Genomic DNA, 19,240 nt, shown 5'->3' with positions numbered 1-19,240 from the left:
TAATTCAATATAACACAAAAAGCAAATAAATGTTGTATCACATCCTATATTGATCAAGAGTTAAAAGAACTTAAGTCTTATGAAATTAAATACTACTTCTTCTTTTGAGATTTTTTTTATAATAAATATAAAATTGCAAAAAGATAAAAATAAAAGCATATTATCATATTGGTCTATCATCTATGGGAAATAACAATATTAGATTCTATATAGATCAAAGCGGAATTGAAATTCTGAAAGCTAAAATTTCTCATATTATAACTTGCTGAATATATTTACATTATGTTATAATAATCATATTTTACACTTTGTGAAAGAGAACGTACACATGAAACTAGAGAACTAGAGAAGTATATGCATGGTGATTGCCAGTTTATACATAAACATACGTACATAAATACATACATACATATATATGCTCTATGATGAGTGATAACATTCTGGAGGGAAGCCATGAGGAAATCGCTTAGTGTCAGTGTAGTAATTGTAAATCATGTAATTTTTCTGCACTCATTTGAACCTTCTTAGGCTAGTTGCATCCAATTGTTGTCTTAGCCAAACATAATTTGGAGTACAAAAATGCTTGCCAAAAGATCAAGTGCAAGCCTCAGCTTTGAAGTTCCTGTGAGAGGCAATGAATGGAGCTTGACTCCAATCAGTCTTTATAAGACCACCCCTTGTTGCCCACTCATCTGCATTCCATAGGCTTGAGTATATCCTCATTGCCTGCCTCTTTGGGAAGGGACACAAATTGACTCCATGTTCTTGAATTCTCTTATGGGCGTACCATTTATTGACAATCTAGATGATATATTCTTATTTAATTTAAGATATTTCAACGTATCGAGGGAAACAAAAACTGAAATTCTTTCTTTTCAAAATTGAAGAATCTCAACCTGCAATTATATAAGCAACTTTGCAATTCCCAATAACTTAAATACTTGGCTCATCCATTAATACTAGATACTGTATTTAAGAAAAACTTATATGGATTACTCAGAAATGGTACTTACACAATGCAGTATGGATTCCAAAGAATAGAATAAGTGTGAAAATCTGCAGTAGGGTTGAACCATAGGTGAAAATGTTGTCATCCTTGCCATTGCTATACGCATTTGTATGAACGGTGTAAGGATCACCACTCAAGTTCCCCAAGAATTCGAAGTCTATCTCATCCCATGTGTATCCTGGTGACTTCATCTTAAATACACACTTATATGAATTAGAGAAATTTAATATTATTATTGTTATTATTAATGAGAGAAATACCTTAAAATTTGAGAAATTAAATTTTTATATTTTAGCTTCGCTTATCGCTATAAAACAACGAAAAAATCTATTTTAATTTTAAAATTATTGTAGTAAGAAATTAGATATATACATAAAGAAAGAATACTTTGGAGGTCAGTCGGAGCTGTTGCCCCACTGACCCCAAAATTATATTTTAATGCTCTAATTTTTCATAGAAAATATTTTAGTTTTTATTTGTAATTTTTACTGATTTTTATAATTATTTTTAGTTCTCGAAATTTTTTAATCTCTATTAATTTTTTTTATTTTTACTCTATTAATTTATCTTATTTTATTTGTATTGACAAATATTTTTAATTCTTATTAATTTTCGTATCTTTCCTTAGTTTGTATCAGTATTTTCATTCTTTACTAATTAAATTTTTTAAAGTTGCTGCTAACTGCTATAATGATCTATCAAGTATTTATATAATAACTATTGAATTGGTAATATATTCATGTAAGAATTTCTTTAATTATTTAATAAAGTTTTTAAAATATAATAATTAAAATTATTCACACTTTATCAGTTTTGATATATAATTTTGTTCTGCTGCATATTTATCGATAAATTTAACTTAATAATAATATGTATGCGTATATTTAATTTCAAATAAAATTTGACATCAAATTCCTCCTCACATACTTATAAGAAAGAAATTCCACTGCAAATACCTTATGTATAGTATTGGAGCATATTGACAAGGAATGACAAAGTGACTTGATATTTATAAACAAATACTGGTACTGTTACTAAATACATATATAAGTAACCAATCACACATATATAAGTAATATACTTTGGAGGTCGAGACATCAGACTGATATGAAGATGTCTTATTCTTCCATGTCCTATTTACGTATCTGCTATGTGAGGAAGCTTGAACTGTCTCTAAGAAAATTCTCTCCTCTTCCTCCTAGTATAGTGGCACTGGATTATCGTCTTCATCGTGAGACGCCTTTACTAGGCACTCCTTAGCAACACAGCCAATAGAGCCTCTTTTTTTGCTAAGAACACAACCGCATCAAAGTTAATTTTAACCAAGCCAGCGAGAGGGGGGACCCAAATTTCTTGCACTCTAGGGAGTGGGTTAGATAATTCATTGGGCACCAGTGAATTCTGCCCAGACTTTTGAGGTACTATAGTCTGATTAAGAAGATTGCAAGGATTAGTCACAATAAGGTTAGGGTCCCAGTCTTCCCTATTGAAAAGTATAGCGTTTCTCGCCTTCCCTATTGAAAACCTAGATCGCTTGATAATATATTTGTAATACCATCTGTAAAAAAGAGCCATCGGTCCCCAAACAAAGATCCACTAAGAAATTCAGACTTCAGCTTAAAGGGTGAGAGTCACCATACTGCCTTTGCCTTACCACAAAAAAAGAAAAAAAAAAGGTAAGAGGGCTATCCTTCACAGCCGTAGGAGGCACATTGCACACTAGCTAGGATGCCCTTCTTTGTAATTTTGTTCCAAATGGCAATCCATTAACCATTAATCCAAAGGAAGATTGAAATTTTACTTAGGAGCCCTGTATTCCATAAACATTTCCACACCCTACTGGCTTTGAGTCTTTCCATTTCCAACGCCTTGAAGGAGGCAACCCGAGAGAGAAGGCTGGATGCCACTGCATATTTTGAATTAACTTTGGACTTCCCATCCCTTGTAAAGTTTTAGATCAATTTATCTTTAGCCCCTAGGAAGCTCAGAGGCAGTCGTAGGATAGTCTTAGCCTCCTCGATATTAAAAGATTGCCTTACCAACAACTCATTCCATGACTTAGAGTGAGGGTGGATTTGATGGGAGACTTTTTCAACTTGACACCCAGCTGGCTTGCTTTACTTGAGTTTAAAAGGATACTGGGTTGGCAGCCAAGGATTAAATCAACACTAAACAAAACCTCCATTGTCACGACCCCACCCGTGGGCCCGTGACCGGCACTAGGGAATGGGTAGGCGTAAGGCCACCGAAACCCGTAGTAAGCCTGACACTCACTGACTTAAAAAAATCTCATCTCAAATTAATATTATTAAAACCACAAATTATCTTAATAGCTACATTCTACATAAATACTTCGGTCTGCCAGAAAAACTAGGCGAGACCTGAAACTCAGAAAAATTTACAACTGATACATCTACTATTACTACTGCGGAGAATCTAAGATTTACCAATTTACATACCAAATCAAATACATCACCCGATGATGAAGGAGTCGGGTTACTGAATAAGAGTCGCGAGAGGACTAACAGTCATGAATCTGAAAAAAACAGTAAAAATGAGACTTGTCAGTCTTGAGAGTGAGTTAAAATCAAATAATCTAGAGACTATATATCAAACCATACTATAATAAATTAATAAATAAATAAATAAAAATATATTTTTTACTTTTACGGGACGAGTGGCTCAGTAGAACCCTAACCCCAAAATTCTAACAGCCATTTTGGCTCTCTTAATCCAATAAGACTGGCGCCCAGAGAGCAAGCTCGATCAGGGTCCTTACCTCCAGCCTGAACACTTGAATTCCAAATAAGCCGGCGCCCAGAGAGCATCGCTCGATCAGGGACCTTAACTCCGGCAATCAACTGAACTCAGCCCAGAGAGCAATGCTCGATCAGGGCAAACAAATCCATAATAACCTTATGTCCATAATCATTACCGGTGCGCACGCGGTCCTGATGCAACCCACCAGGTGGCATGTTCTACGAAAGCCACATTTTCCAAAACGCAATCATCACATTTAATAAATATCATTGTTTAATGAAATCATTCAACACATCGAAATAAAGATTAATAATTTAGGATAAGGCTACGTGCAATTCGTGTCGACAGAATAATAATATCTGTATTATTATAACGTTACTAATAATAATATTTATATTATTTTCAATAATTAATAGTCCAGTGAAATTATTTACGTTGCGATACTAATAACCATATTATGCATAAACTTTCAAAATAGCATATTAAATCAGACTTAGCAATAGCGCAATGATTAAATGACTTTAACTCACAGGATTGGCGACCTCCTAGCTCTGCTCCGGTGCCTCAGTTGGAGCGAGCCGAACAGACAGATCATCTAATCACGGAAAATAATTTATCAATATGCTGAGACAATAGATCATTAATCCTAGGTCTAGACTCCTAGGACTGACTGTCTAAGAATCTCGACTCGGGAGAATTCTACCGAAAATCCGGCAGAACCTCCCCTACAACACGAATATTACCCCCACAGCAAAAACGGGTCCAGGACACCCGGAAGAACACTTCAAATATCCAACAATTTAAACAACGGGAGTCGGGTCCCCGAACTTCACTATTTCCAGAGCTCCGCCACAAAGACAAAACACAAGGCAGTAACCGGACAATTATTTTTGACTCACAATATCATCAAATACTCAATACCATCCAATAGACACAATTAAACTAAGAATTTCTAAAATTAACGGGCCAAAAAAAATTACCGAGACGCTCGGTCGCTCGGTCGACTCGCCTCCAGCCGCCGGAGTCCGATCGACGATCCGAACACACCATCGGACTCACAACGATGCGCTGATGACGATCCCCACTTCTGATTTTCCGATCTGACACCCGATCATTCGGAGAGATTTGCAGACGATCTCGACCGTCGATTCACAAACGAAGCCCGATCGCCACAAAACCAGTGCCATCGCGAAGCTTGAGCAGAGGAGAGTCGAGATATGCCCTCCGATCGTCCATCCTCCGCCGGATCTCGCCGAAAAAACCCAAAAATGCCGGCTGCCACCATTTTCTCTCTCCACCGGATCTTCCGTCTCCGGCCACCACAGGCGTTGCCGCTGCTGCCAAAAGAGAGCCCTTGCCGAGAGGAGCCGATCGCCACTCGACTCGGCGCCACCGGAAGCGGTAGGAGCGACCTCGGGCCATTGCCTCTGAGCGATTTCATTGCCAGACGCTGTCGTTCTCCGCATGCGCATACGCTTTATAGCGCTCAATCAGCCCGCGCGCCAAAAAGCCGCCACCAAGCGACGCCTTGCGCCGCCTTCCTCCTCTTCTTCTTCGGCCATCGCCCTCTCTCTCTCTCTCCCGATCTACTTTCTCTCTCCCCGATTCCATTCCTTTAGCCTTTCAATTAAGCCCTTAACTATTTAATTTGGGCCAAAACCGAATTATTGAAAATACACAATTATAAATATACCCTCAATGAGCATATTTATTTACAAAATACCAAGCTCACAAATTTCCATTAAAATCCCATAAAAATAAAATTATACTTTTAATCCTTATTCCAAAATAATCCTCCAATTAAATCCTACACACAATTAAATTAAATAATCAATTTCCAACTTAAAATTTAATACTACTAATCAATTATAATACCAATTCTCCCAAAATTCTTTTATAAAAACATCCTTTATAATTTCTTCCAAAATTTTTCAATATATAATTTTACTTATATAAATATGCATTTGGGAAAATTTTGAATAACCAAAATATAATCATTTCTCAAATAATTTACTTGAATAATTTCTTAAAATTTCAAACTAATTGGGTATAGAAAATAACTCATTATTAAATATATAAAAAAATTTCGGGTGTTACATCCATCCTCTAAAAGACTAAGTTTCCACTGAAGTGCTCCAACAAAGGTACAATAACAGCATGCAAGGCCAAATATCTACGGCCATGAAATAGTATTGAAAGATTTATGTTTTCTTTTGTGTTATATAAAAAATTATGTGAAAATGTAACTGGTTTACTGAATCAAATATTGCAATTAAGATTGTCAAAATGCATGTGTGGGAAGAATTAAGTAACTATTTTGGTATTATTTTTATTGATGTCTTATATTGAATTGATTTTGTAATTTCAATTATAATACTTTACATATAAGCAATTCTTGACACTGTTATAACATCCTCAACCTCTCTATTTTTATACGTTTCAATGTATTAATTTTCAATTTGAGGTAAATTACCACCAAAATATTTTCTGATAGGCACTTTTGCTATCACTTGTAAGATTCAATTGTTGATATCTCATCGTTTTTAGTTACTTTACTATGTTGGTTAACAATGCTAGTATTGCTTCATTACTAACATTGATCCAAATGAATACAGTAAACAATATATATTAAATATTTAACAAATATCTTTCAGGTATATGAAATTCCGGTTCATATTGAAATATCTCCGTTCAAATATTAAAAATTTTATGCATTTATAGTTTTTTTACTCATATATTATGCGCGAGAGTTTTAATTGTTAAACTTGTTATTATCCATATAATAAAAAATTAAAATAATTAATAAAATTAGAATAAAAATAAAGATTTTAGTGTAATAAATTAAATATAATATTTATTTAAATTATAATTTATTAATTTGTATCCAAGTCTAATTCTAACCCACCTAATTATACATTTAGTATTTTAATCAAATTGCTAAATTTAAATAAAACGTAAAATAAATACTTATATTGACAATTAATGCTTGCTAAAATAAATACTTATATTAAAAATTAATGCTTACTAATATTTTTCTCTCTTTCTTAATTTTTAATAATAACCTTAAGTAGTTAATATAAATACAGAAACTAAAGTGATAACTATTCTTTTATAAAAATAATTTTAGATAAATTTTTAATTAGTCTAAATATGTACTGTAAATAGGATGAATATAAATGTAATACATATAGATTTATACTTTTTAATATATTCTTAGATCTCTAGAATTATATTTAATTATATTTTTATTTTGAAAGAAGACTTAATTATACTTAATAATTGACAATTCCAACGGAGTTAAACTTTTATAATTAGATTTAAAACTAATAGTTGCCTCGTTATTGTTATATAATAGAAAATAAAACAACTATTTAGTTTAAAATAAAAATAAATGTTTTTAGTATGAATAATTGATAAAATATTTTTACAGACAAAATATTTATTTAAATTGTACTTATTTTTATTAAAATAAATTGATGTCTTCACTCTTTAAATTCGATCTTAATTTAGCATGGTCAACTAATGGAAAAGATATGTAGACTACATTACTTTTATGGAAAAGATGTACATATTACAGATTACCAGAAAAAAAAAAATGATCATCAACTGTAAATTGCAAGTAATCACACAACATATGCTGCAACCTAACCAACAACACAGTAACACCAATTAGAAAGTTCTTACCCTGTAGTTCTTCCATGGAGGATGCCAAACAGGACGCGGCCATTTGCTTGGAATTCTTTCCATTATAGCAGATGTGGAGAACCTTATAAGATGGAGTGCGTACAAATTATATATCACGCAGGAAACGTCAATTTATAGACACAAAAATTACATGATGCAGGAATATCAAATTAGGATTTTATTTACAGTTTTCTTATTTCTTTTGATTTTATTTTCTTAATTAGGATTCTTGTTTAATTAGTCTTTTATTGGTTTAATATGATTACTTTTCAGTCTAGGATTAGGATTTATCTTAACTATTATTAGTAGATAATTGTATTTTCTGGTTTCAAATACAATTTTAATTCAAAAGTTTGTTAAACCCCAACTATTTTCTACACTTTTTTCAACCTTAATCATCCTATATTGGTCTTCTGTTACATCATTACACAAGTGAAGCAGGACACTTTACATTTCATATTAATTTATGTTCCTTAAGTACTTTGCATTACATTCTACAGTACTTTCAAATTCTCTTTTTCATGCAAGGCATTACAAAGAACACCTCAATTAAGTTTCACTATATAAAACAGCAGAAAACTATGAACTTCGAATCTCTAGCCAAATGATAAAAGTAGAATTACATAATCACTGCAGCAGCCAAACATTATTGTAAATGTAAAGTGGCATCATATAGACAAGCATATTTGCCTCATTAAGTGTCAGAACAAGCTCAAAATGGAACCTTTCAGATGATTTAGAACCAGAAATCAAGGCAGTGCTTTTTCCCTGAGGACCAACATTATTTCTAAAGGAAACAAAGAAATAATTAGCACCAATAACAAAGATTCTCATTATAAAGATAATTATGATTGTGGTGATAGTAAAGCTTATAGGCAGGCAGGCAGGAGATACAAGGATGGAAAGCACTCACATTCCCTTTTGTTGCATAGTTGGACCAACCACCAACGCGTTTTGGATCCCACCCTTTTGTGGATCCCTAGAATCATCTGGACCTGCAATACAATGAAAACACATATTATGGTAAAATAACTTGAATCGGCATATAAAATCCAACACAAGAATACTAAACATTCCACCATACCTGTTCTATATTAAACCAGATTGAAAAAAGTATTGACTTCACAACAGCTATTGAATACAAATCAAACATTCCAACTTAGTTCTGTGCATACATGAAAATATAGTCTTGGTTACATTAACCCCGAATACTAGATTTAGCTATCACAAAATTTAACTGCATTTTCAGTATTCTAGCATGTGCTTCAGTTAGGGCATATCATTATAAGACTAAAAGTATGCAAAGTATACGTAATCCAATATTATAAAGTTAATATTGAAATTGACAAGCTCCATTGGATTCCCTTTACGATTTAAGATTTTATTTAAAAATTGAGATATATATATTTATTATATTAATTCTTATTTTTTATCTTTAAGAAAATATTAGATTTTAAAACTAGATGATATTATTATCAAAATTGTTCTTTGTTGGCTCTTTCTTTCATAACATTAATTTTTATGTTCTAAGTTCTTTTTGGAAAAATAAAATGAAATATAACCATAATCACAGGATCAATCTAGGTAGGACAATGATCAAAAGAGAAGATATTATATACATGCATATGATAATAAACCATAATTATTTTTTGAAATTAAGCAGAAAATTGATTAGTTGGAATTGATTAGAAAATGGAGTTAAAAGATAAAAAAGAAGTCCAAACATACAAATCCTGAAGTTCCTCCAAACATAATAATCAGAGTCCAGTAGTCTAGATCAATTCTTACAAAAAAAAAAGCCTTACATGCAAAAATATAAAACAAAGCAAAACATAATAGTTACTGAAATTTAAACCCAAAATCACATTTCTATATTATCATAGCAAAACAACCACAAAATTGTCAACACAAAAAGTAATAAAAATCGTTTTAACCGAAAAAAAGGAGACGTTAACCGGAGAACGGGGGTGGAGGGTGGCGGAGCTTCTATGAAACTGGCTGAAATGTCACACTTCAATTTGAAATTTGGGACTTAGGGATTTAGGGCAGTGCAGCTGCCATAAAAAATTGAAAAAAAATAGGCAGTGGTCTACAAAATAAATAAAAAGGCTGTGCAGAGAATGGAGAACTGAGGCGCAGTAAAGACAGAATCAAAATGTCAAGAGCATTTGATTCAGGTAGTGCAAGATGTAATAAATGAAAGGAAGAAAAGGAGGACCTATCTGGTTGAAAGAAAAAATAAAGGTAAAATTGGAGTGAAGAAGAATAGAGAAGATGGAGGCAAAGAAAACAGATAAAAATTAGGAGAGAGAGATAGAAAAGAGACCTAGTTGTGTGATGTAGAATAATTATAGCAGCAACGTTTTATCCCCCTCATGTAGACAATTTGTATCTTATCTAAAGCAACATGGTGATGCAACCAAAGATGCATCTAAGTCAACTAGCATGGATCCACTAGCCTATGGAGGACCGATGACACGAGCAAGGAGTAAAAGGTTCAAGCAAGCCTTAAATTCTTACTTGGAGCATGTTTTGAAGATGGCTAATGATGGTGCTTTTAATGAAGATAACAACGCCTTGAAGATAGTGACATTAATTGCTATTAATGAAGCTTAAACTTCTGGTCATGGAACAAGGTCAAGGTCAAAGATCAGGGATCAAAGTCAACAGGCTTTCCTAGGGTTTCTAGAAGCATTGGGCCGCACATTAGGGTTTCTAAAAGCATTGGGCCACACATTAGGGTTTCTAGAAGCATTGGAGGTCTCACCTAACCCTAGGGCGGCCACCACTTATGCTTAGAGAAGGAGGCGACGCACATTAGAAGTCTTTTAGGGTTTGATTCTTTATTGCTTATCTCTTAGTCCTTTTTAGGGTTAGAATCATTTCAAAACTCTATAAATAGAGCTATGTATTTCGGGCTAAAGGACATAAGATCAATATACATTTCCCGAATGAAGTTTAATTTGAGTTGTTAACTCTTATTCCTTAAGGTGTTCCTTATTGAATTTCTTGAGATTAAATTAACTTGTTTGATTTAGTTTCACATCTACATGTTTGATCAATCAATTAACTTTTTATTAGTTTCTTGAGTTGTTTGAACATTCTTCATCTATTTATAACTAAAGGGCTTAGTAGTTCTATTGCTAAGTTTGTTAGTTCCATAATCAATTGCAAACTTTCAAGTTAGATCTTGGGGCGACAAATTCGAACTTATTGGTAAGGGTGCTTCCTCTTAAATAGGGAGAGCGTTTATCAGTTTGATTTTCTCACCATTACTTATCTTGGTGTTTGAGCGTATCCGGTTCGAGTTCGTATCATTTGGTATCGGAGCCAAACTTGTTAGTTGGTTCATTTTTTTCAATTAAAGAGTCATCTTCTATTTCATCTCAATTTCACATTCGCATCATTATTAAAAAAAAAAAAGTATACTATTTTCTTTCTTTGCCCGCATACCAAGGCAGATTTCCAAAAAAAAAAAAAAAAAAAAGAAAGGGAAGGAACGGAAAACTAACCCTAACCATTTGTGTTGGGTAGTTCTCGAAGAATTGACTCTTGATTGATTCATTCCGTAATTCCTTTTAATTAATTGGAGTACATTCTTCATTCTTATAATTCCCGATTTGGGTAATTTTGTTTGTTTTCTCTTAAAAGCTTTTCTTTTGGGTTAATTGAGTCTTGTTCGATTAGTTGTAAGCTTGTTTTGTTCACACGCTTATAATTCGTTTTATTGATTCACGAGTGTTCTATTGAACTTGAATTAATAAACGTTAAGAGGTTGTGAAAAACTTGTTCTTGTGATTACTAGAACAATTTGATTTAATTTCTATAAGGAATTCAATTCTTTGTGAGTGAAACACGTGAGGGAGTGATCTTTTCTTGTTTTTGCCTTTAACTATAAGAAGCCTCTAGAGTATAACACTTGATCACGTCCTTTTTCTTAGTCTTTTGGTTTAACCATGTCATCCGAACCATCATTGACTTTGGAAAATTTAGCTTATACATTGAGAGATGTAGTAGAACATATGACAAAACAATTTCAAAAACAAGATGACAAATTAACTAGGTTATTGAATGATATGCCTAAAACGTCTAAAGGGGATGGTTCCGATAATGACCAAGAAAGTGAGTCTAAAGGGTCTAGACATAATCTCCAACCCAAAATTGACACTAATTTGGGTAGCATTAAGATGAAAATACCATCTTTTCATGGTAAGAGTGACCACGAAGTTTATTTGGAGTGGGAAAAGAAGGTTGAAAGGGTTTTTGAATGTCATAACTATAGTGAGTCTAAAAGGTTAAACTTACTGTTGTTGAATTTTGTGATTATGCTGCCATTTGGTGGGATCAATTGGTGAGTGGTCGTGAGGCGTCATGGGAACACGAAGTTGGTTCATGGGATGAGGTTAAACGCATTATGCGTAAAGGTTTGTGCCATCGCACTACCAAAGGGATTTGTACAACAAGTTACAAAATCTAGTACAAGGTAGTAAGAGTGTTGAGGAGTATTGGCAATCTATGGAGATAGCTATGATTAGAGCCAATATAGATGAGGATAGGGAAGCCACAATGGCAAGATTTTTGCATGGTTTGAATCGTGATATTGCTAACATAATTGAATTGCAGCATTATGTAGAGATGGAGGATATGTTGCACATGGCCATAAAGGTGGAAAAGCAATTAAAAACCAAGAGCAGAAGTGCTTCCCCTAGCTCAAAATGGAGTAATGCATGGAAAGGGAGCAACCAGCCCCCAACAAGGGTCGTGACGCATCAAAGGACATCAAGCCAGCCCCTAAATTTGATGTTAACACTAAACCAACGACGCAAAGTGACCTCAAATCAAAGAAAGTGCAATGCTTCAAGTGTTTGGGGTATGGACATATATCTTCCCAATGTCCAAACAAGCGAACCATGGCAATTCGAGGTGGTGAAGTGGTCTTTGAGAGTGATGAAGAATCCGAACCAGGTGAGGAGGATTACCTATACATGCATGAGTTGGAAGAATGTGATGATGTGCAATTGGGTGAGGTTAGTAATGTACTTATAACTTTTAGAGCTCTTAATTTACAACCTATTGATGATGACGCTCAAAGGGAAAACATATTTCATACTACATGTAAAGTACAAAACCATGATGCTAATTGTAGTTTAATCATTGATGGGGGTAGTTGTACTAATGTAGCCAGTGCTATGATGGTTGATAAACTTAGACTTCCAACTATTAAGCATCCTAAGCCATACACCTTGCAATGGCTTAATGATCAAAGTGGGATTAGAGTTACTAAGCAAGTACGGATTGCATTTAGTGTAAAGAAGTATAATGATGAGGTATTATGTGATGTTGTTCCCATGCAAGCATGTCATATGTTGCTAGGTAGACCATGGTTATATGATAGATCTGTAATTCATAATGGTCGAACCAATGCATATTCTCTTGTAATGGATGGAAAACCGTATGTTTTGGCACCATTAAGTCCTAAAGAAGTTTGTGAATTACAAAAAGTTGTAAAGGACCGAATGGAAGCATATGAGAAAGAAAAAAGAAAGTGTGAGAGTGCATATGAAAAAGAAAAGGTGCACAAGCAAAAGGGGAGTTGTGTGGAAAATAATGAGGGGGGAGAGCAACGAGTGGTAAAAGGAGAGTTTAGCGAGGGTTTGCGCAAGAATGTGAGCAAAAGAACGAGTAAGGCGCAAGAAAAAGGGGAGGCAAGCGAGAAAAAAGTGAGTTTCTTAGTTAGAGAGCGAGACATGAGAAAGGCTTTGAGTGAAAATAGGCAAGTACTTGTACTTATGTACAAGGAGACTTTATTTAACACTAATAATCTTAACTCTTCTCTTCCTAGTGTTTTTGTAAGTGTTTTGCAGGAATATGACGATATGTTTCCCAATGAGTTACCTAGTGGGTTGCCACCACTAAGGGGGATAGAGCACCAAATTGACTTTGTCCCGGGGTCATCCATTCCAAATAGACCAGCCTATAGAGTCAATCCGGAGGAGACCAAAGAGCTGCAACGCCAAGTTGAGGAACTACTAAGTAAAGGTTATGTTAGGGAAAGTCTTAGCCCATGTGCTGTTCCTGTTTTGTTAGTCCCTAAGAAAGATGGGTCTTGGCGTATGTGTATTGATTGTCGTGCAATTAACAAGATTACCATTAAATATCGTCATCCTATTCCTAGGTTAGATGATATGTTAGATGAATTGCATGGAAGTGTTATCTTTACTAAAATTGATTTGAGAAGTGGCTATCACCAAATTAGAATGAATATAGGTGATGAGTGGAAAACGGCATTCAAAACTAAATTTGGTTTGTATGAGTGGTTGGTCATGCCTTTTGGCTTAACTAACGCACCAAGTACTTTTATGAGACTAATGAACCATGTTTTGCGTGCGTATATTGGTAAATTTGTGGTAGTATACTTTGATGATATTTTGATTTATAGTAAGAGCTTTAGTGAGCATGTTGAACATGTTCGGATGGTGTTGATGGTTTTGCGTGAGAATTCTTTATATGCTAACCTTGCTAAGTGTGATTTTTGCACAAACAAACTTGTGTTTCTTGGTTTTGTTGTTAGTAAAAATGGAATTCAGGTCGATGAAGATAAGGTAAAAGCAATTAAGGAGTGGCCAACACCAAAGAATATTAGTGATGTGAGGAGCTTTCATGGGCTTGCAAGCTTCTATAGGAGGTTTGTCAAGGACTTGATTCTGCCGCACCACTTAACGAGCTTGTAAAGAAGAACGTGAAGTTTCATTGGGAGAACAACAAGAAAACGCATTTAATATGCTAAAGGACAAACTTACTTCATCTCCCATTCTTTCACTTCCGGATTTTTCCAAAACTTTTGAAATTGATTGTGATGCTTTGGTGTAGGTATTGGAGCTGTTTTAATGCAAGATGGGAAGCCAATAGCCTATTTTAGTGAAAAGTTGAATGGAGCTAGCTTGAAATATCCAACTTATGACAAGGAATTGTATGCTCTTGTGCGTGCACTCAATGTTTGGCAGCATTATTTGCTACCTAAGGAGTTTGTGATTCACACGGATCATGAAGCATTAAAGCACTTGAAGGGACAGAACAAGTTGAATAAGCGCCATGCTAAATGGAGTGAATTCATTGAAGCATTTCCCTATGTCATTAAGTACAAGCAAGGTAAAGAAAATGTAGTTGCCGATGCACTATCTAGAAGGTATGCTTTACTTGCTTCTCTAGAAACAAAATTGCTTGGTTTTGAGTATATCAAAGACTTGTATGTTGATGACCACGATTTTGGTTCTATCTTTCATGCTTGTGAACATGGTGCTATTGATAAATTTTACAGACATGATGGATTTTTGTTCAAAGAAAAACGTCTATGCATTCCTATGTGTTCTATGCGTGAATTGCTTGTGAGAGAATCACATGAAGGTGGTTTGATGGGACACTTTGGTGTTCAAAAGACTTTAGATGTTTTGCATGATCATTTCTATTGGCCTAAAATGAAATCCTGATGTGAATAGATTATGTGCTAACTGTATTGTATGCAAGCAAGCTAAGTCTAAATTACAACCTAATGGGTTATACATGCCTTTGCCCATACCTAATTCTCCTTGGATTGACATATCTATGGATTTTGTGCTTAGATTACCTAGGTCTAAGCATGGGCATGATAGTATTTTTGTTGTGGTGGATAGGTTTTCAAAGATGTCACACTTTATTGCATGTAGGAAAACCGATGATGCACAACATGTTGCTGAATTGTTCTTTAGAGAAATTGTACGTTTACATGGTATGCCTAGAACTATTATCAGTGATAGGGACACCAAGTTTTTGAGCTATTTTTGGAAGACCTTATGGGGTAAACTGGGAACTAAATTACTTTTTTCTACTACATATCATCCCCAAACCGATGGTCAAACTGAGGTAGTAAATAGAACTTTATCACAATTACTTAGGACCATGGTTAAACGAAACTTGAGAACATGGGAAAATTGTTTGCCGCATGTTGAATTTGCATATAATCGTAGTATGCATTCTTCTACTCAATTTTGCCCATTTGAGATTGTTTATGGCTTTATTCCTTTGAGTCCTTTAGATTTGATTGCTTTACCTTTGAGTGAACAAGTGAATTTAGATGGTGCAAAGAAGGCTGAATTTGTGTTGAAGTTGCATGAGCAAGTGCGTGCAAATTTGGAAAGACGCAATGAACAAATCACCAAACAACGCAATAAGGGCCGCAAAAGGATGGTATTTGAAGTTGGTGATTGGGTTTGGGTGCACTTCAGGAAGGAAAGGTTTCCCAATCAAAGAAAATCAAAGTTGATGCCACGTGGTGATGGTCCATTTGAAGTAATAGAGCGCATCAACGATAATGCATACAAAGTTGACTTACAGTGAGTATAATGTTAGTGCTACTTTTAATGTTGCTGATTTGTCTCCTTTTGATTTTGATGAAGGCGTTGATTCGAGGTCGAATCCTTTCAAAGAGGGGGGAATGATGCAACCAAAGATGCATCTAAGTCAACTAGCATGGATCCACTAGCCTATGGAGGACCGATGACACGAGCAAGGAGTAAAAGGTTCAAGCAAGCCTTAAATTCTTACTTGGAGCATGTTTTGAAGATGGCTAATGATGGTGCTTTTAATGAAGATAACAACGCCTTGAAGATAGTGACATTAATTGCTATTAATGAAGCTTAAACTTCCGGTCATGGAACAAGGTCAAGGTCAAAGATCGGGGGATCAAAGTCAGCGAGGCTTTCCTAGGGTTTCTAGAAGCATTGGGCCGCGCATTAGGGTTTCTAAAAGCATTGGGCCACACATTAGGGTTTCTAGAAGCATTGGAGGTCTCACCTAACCCTAGGGCGGCCACCACTTATGCTTAGAGAAGGAGGCGACATTAGAAGTCTTTTAGGGTTTGATTCTTTATTGCTTATCTCTTAGTCCTTTTTAGGGTTAGAATCATTTCAAAACTCTATAAATAGAGCTATGTATTTCGGGCTAAAGGACATAAGATCAATATACATTTCTGAATGAAGTTTAATTTGAGTTGTTAACTCTTATTCCTTAAGGTGTTCCTTATTGAATTTCTTGAGATTAAATTAACTTGTTTGATTTAGTTTCACATCTACATGTTTGATCAATCAATTAACTTTTTATTAGTTTCTTGAGTTGTTTGAACATTCTTCATCTATTTATAACTAAAGGGCTTAGTAGTTCTATTGCTAAGTTTGTTAGTTCCATAATCAATTGCAAACTTTCAAGTTAGATCTTGGGGCGACAAATTCGAACTTATTGGTAAGGGTGCTTCCTCTTAAATAGGGAGAGCGTTTATCAGTTTGATTTTCTCACCATTACTTATCTTGGTGTTTGAACGTATCCGGTTCGAGTTCGTATCACATGGGCTTTCTTTCTTTCTTGTAGTTGTTTTACTTTAATTTTGTATGCATGGACCTTCATATATAAGGAAACAGTTAAAGAAAAGGGAAAAAACAGTGGCAGATAATTGGAAATTTTTTTATTTCAAAAAGAGACGGTTAGTATGGAATAGGAGTATAAAGACAACATAATTATACGTATTGGCAAAGCATAAACGGAGACAGTTGAGGTCCTTCCGTGAAGAGTGCTAAATAATAGTTTGTACATTCCAGCTGCTGTAGCATCTCCAAGCCGTTGAACTATTACATCTATGCACACCTGCAGCACCATAAAACCATGAAGTTTTGATACTCCAACTATTCCACCTAGCAGCAATACAACATAAGACACCTGATGAATCAGTGCACATATAAAGTATGTAGCATGATATGTTGGCATTAGTTAGAAAATAGAAGCACTATTCATCCATGCATAAAGGAGTTTCAAGATCGTCTCTGTGATGGGTTACAATTCCACAAATATATAAAATAGAATGAGGATAAAAATAGTGGGCGGGGAAAAGTATAGATGACACTGTTGCTGATTCACTTAAACATGACATTCAGAACGGGAAAGGTTTGCAAACCTTTGTTTTATATTTCTCTTCCTGTGAAACAACAGTAAACAGAAGTTCTCTTCTAGGCCTGGTCACCACATAAGTTACCACCGCAAAGTAAAGAAAAAAGGAACGTGAGATCCCAGTGACCTTTAACTTTCTTGACCACCACAGTTTGCCTCTAATCGCGGTAAAAAATAAAAGGCCAATGAAGGAACAAAGAGAAATCAGCAATTGTGACAAACCTTCCTTAATGTCTCATGGGATGGCAATGACTACCCATGTTGGCCAAACAACAACAGCAATCAAATTTAGAAAGGCAACAACTGGAGTCGAGCATATAGTAGTAACTTGACAATAGTAAGGATGCGCCCATGTATGTGTTGTTATAAGTGGAATAAAGAGACGAACTATAATAATACGACTTAGCCCCTGGAAAATTAAGGAATAACAAAATTTATCCCATAGCTTTTCTTCTTCTTCTTTTTTTAATTTGCCGGAGCATGTGGTAACTTCAGTCTGGAATCAAGCTTCCAAGTATTATGTCTCTTAAAACATCGTGATAAGATTAACTTTGATTCCCATATATGCGTGCATAATTACTAGCACCAAGTGGGAATAATAATAAAAGGACATTATTTTCAAATTAAGTCAACAAAACCCGTATGCTTATCATAATGAACATTTTTTATATCATTATTACACCTTATATAATAATTGCCTTCTGCTAAGCAGCCATTATTTTGAAGAAGAAAGTTTTCTTTCAAGTAGATATAACTAATGAAAACACATTGATTCCATTAACCACAACACAAGCTATGAGGAAATTTGAGCTTTACTATGGCATCTATCACCGCCATGACCTCAAGGATAAGACTCCAAATTTAAGGCTAAAAGTTGGTGTTTGTACTTTTCTTTCCAAAAGCAAACAATTAGTTAAAGATTCAAGACTGCACCATTAATAAAAATGACATGTCTTCTATTGTAAAGAACTCATAACACAATAGCATACTGTTAGAGTAAGTTGTCCAGCAAGGATAAAAACAACAATGAAGCTATTTATCTAGGCAAACAATCTTCTTCTGCCAACAGAACTTGTAAAAGTCATGGCAATTACAGTCACTTTCTACACTTGCAAAGATGAAGAAAGGGAAATCAACAGTTAGAGGACAAGTATTGTACATTATCCAAGTAAAAACATGTAAATAAGATGCCACAACCAAAAGGGAGAAACCTGCCAAGGCCCCAAAGGCAACAAATCAAACTCGAATCAACTGAGTGTTGATTGCAACCAAAAGCAACGATTCCCAAATATGAATTTTAATTGTCTTTGGAGTCGAGCATAGAAGTATTTTAATTGTAACGCATCCGACATTATAGTTGGTATAACATTTTGTTTTGGGAAGCAACTATTTTCCATACCATTCCAATATGGTTAGTTTCCTACCCTTGCTTGCCAAGTGCCCTAAAATTTAGCGCATAAGAAACTGAGTAATAATATAACGTCTATAGTGAGCCCTTCTTAGCATTTTTCTCTCATTTTATCTCCCCTTATTTTCCTGGTGAACAAATGAATGGATTGTGAAGGAAAAACATAATCTCGGTAGTTCTCCATTCTTATACAACTCATATTTCCTAGCTATTCAGTCGAACAAAAAGTTTATTTTACCTGAAAATAGAAGAATGATGAGACGATTGCACTCAGCCAGAGGAATAAGGCCATATACAATAAATAAGTTGAAGATAGTATAAGCCAAGCTCCATCCAAGATGCTTGAAAGCTGAGGCTTCATTCAAGATGTAGGTGACTTTGGAGAAAGTATTTTCAAAGATGCTTCT

The 19,240-nt window shown here is 34.6% G+C and overlaps 1 protein-coding gene and 1 pseudogene across 1 annotated transcript; both read right to left on the bottom strand.

Moving 5' to 3' along the window:
* Positions 1–377: 377 nt before the first annotated feature.
* On the bottom strand, positions 378–1,331 carry LOC107261928 (annotated as a pseudogene).
* A 675-nt stretch (positions 1,332–2,006) lies between these two features.
* Positions 2,007–17,685, bottom strand: LOC107261929 (protein pleiotropic regulator PRL2-like). The gene is made up of 7 exons (XM_048372352.1): positions 17,682–17,685; positions 17,433–17,581; positions 17,005–17,125; positions 8,367–8,448; positions 8,178–8,240; positions 7,454–7,535; positions 2,007–3,147 (listed from the first exon to the last, which is right to left on the bottom strand). Exons 1-7 carry the CDS (start codon positions 17,683–17,685, stop codon positions 3,127–3,129), a joined length of 522 nt encoding a protein of 173 aa, XP_048228309.1. The 3' UTR covers positions 2,007–3,126.
* Positions 17,686–19,240: the final 1,555 nt, after the last annotated feature.

The sequence above is a fragment of the Ricinus communis genome, chromosome 3 (genome assembly GCF_019578655.1).
Source record: "Ricinus communis isolate WT05 ecotype wild-type chromosome 3, ASM1957865v1, whole genome shotgun sequence".
NCBI lineage: Eukaryota > Viridiplantae > Streptophyta > Magnoliopsida > Malpighiales > Euphorbiaceae > Ricinus > Ricinus communis.
This window is presented reverse-complemented; position numbering and strand designations above follow the sequence as displayed.

What these genes read in the sequence shown, in the direction of transcription:
- LOC107261929 (XM_048372352.1), bottom strand. An exon ending in ACTATGCAACAAAAGGGAAT is followed by an intron (nt 8,241 to 8,366) that starts GTGAGTGCTTTC and finishes TGTTTCCTTTAG; the next exon opens with AAATAATGTTGGTCCTCAGG. An exon ending in GGTTCTAAATCATCTGAAAG is followed by an intron (nt 7,536 to 8,177) that starts GTTCCATTTTGA and finishes CCATCTTATAAG; the next exon opens with GTTCTCCACATCTGCTATAA.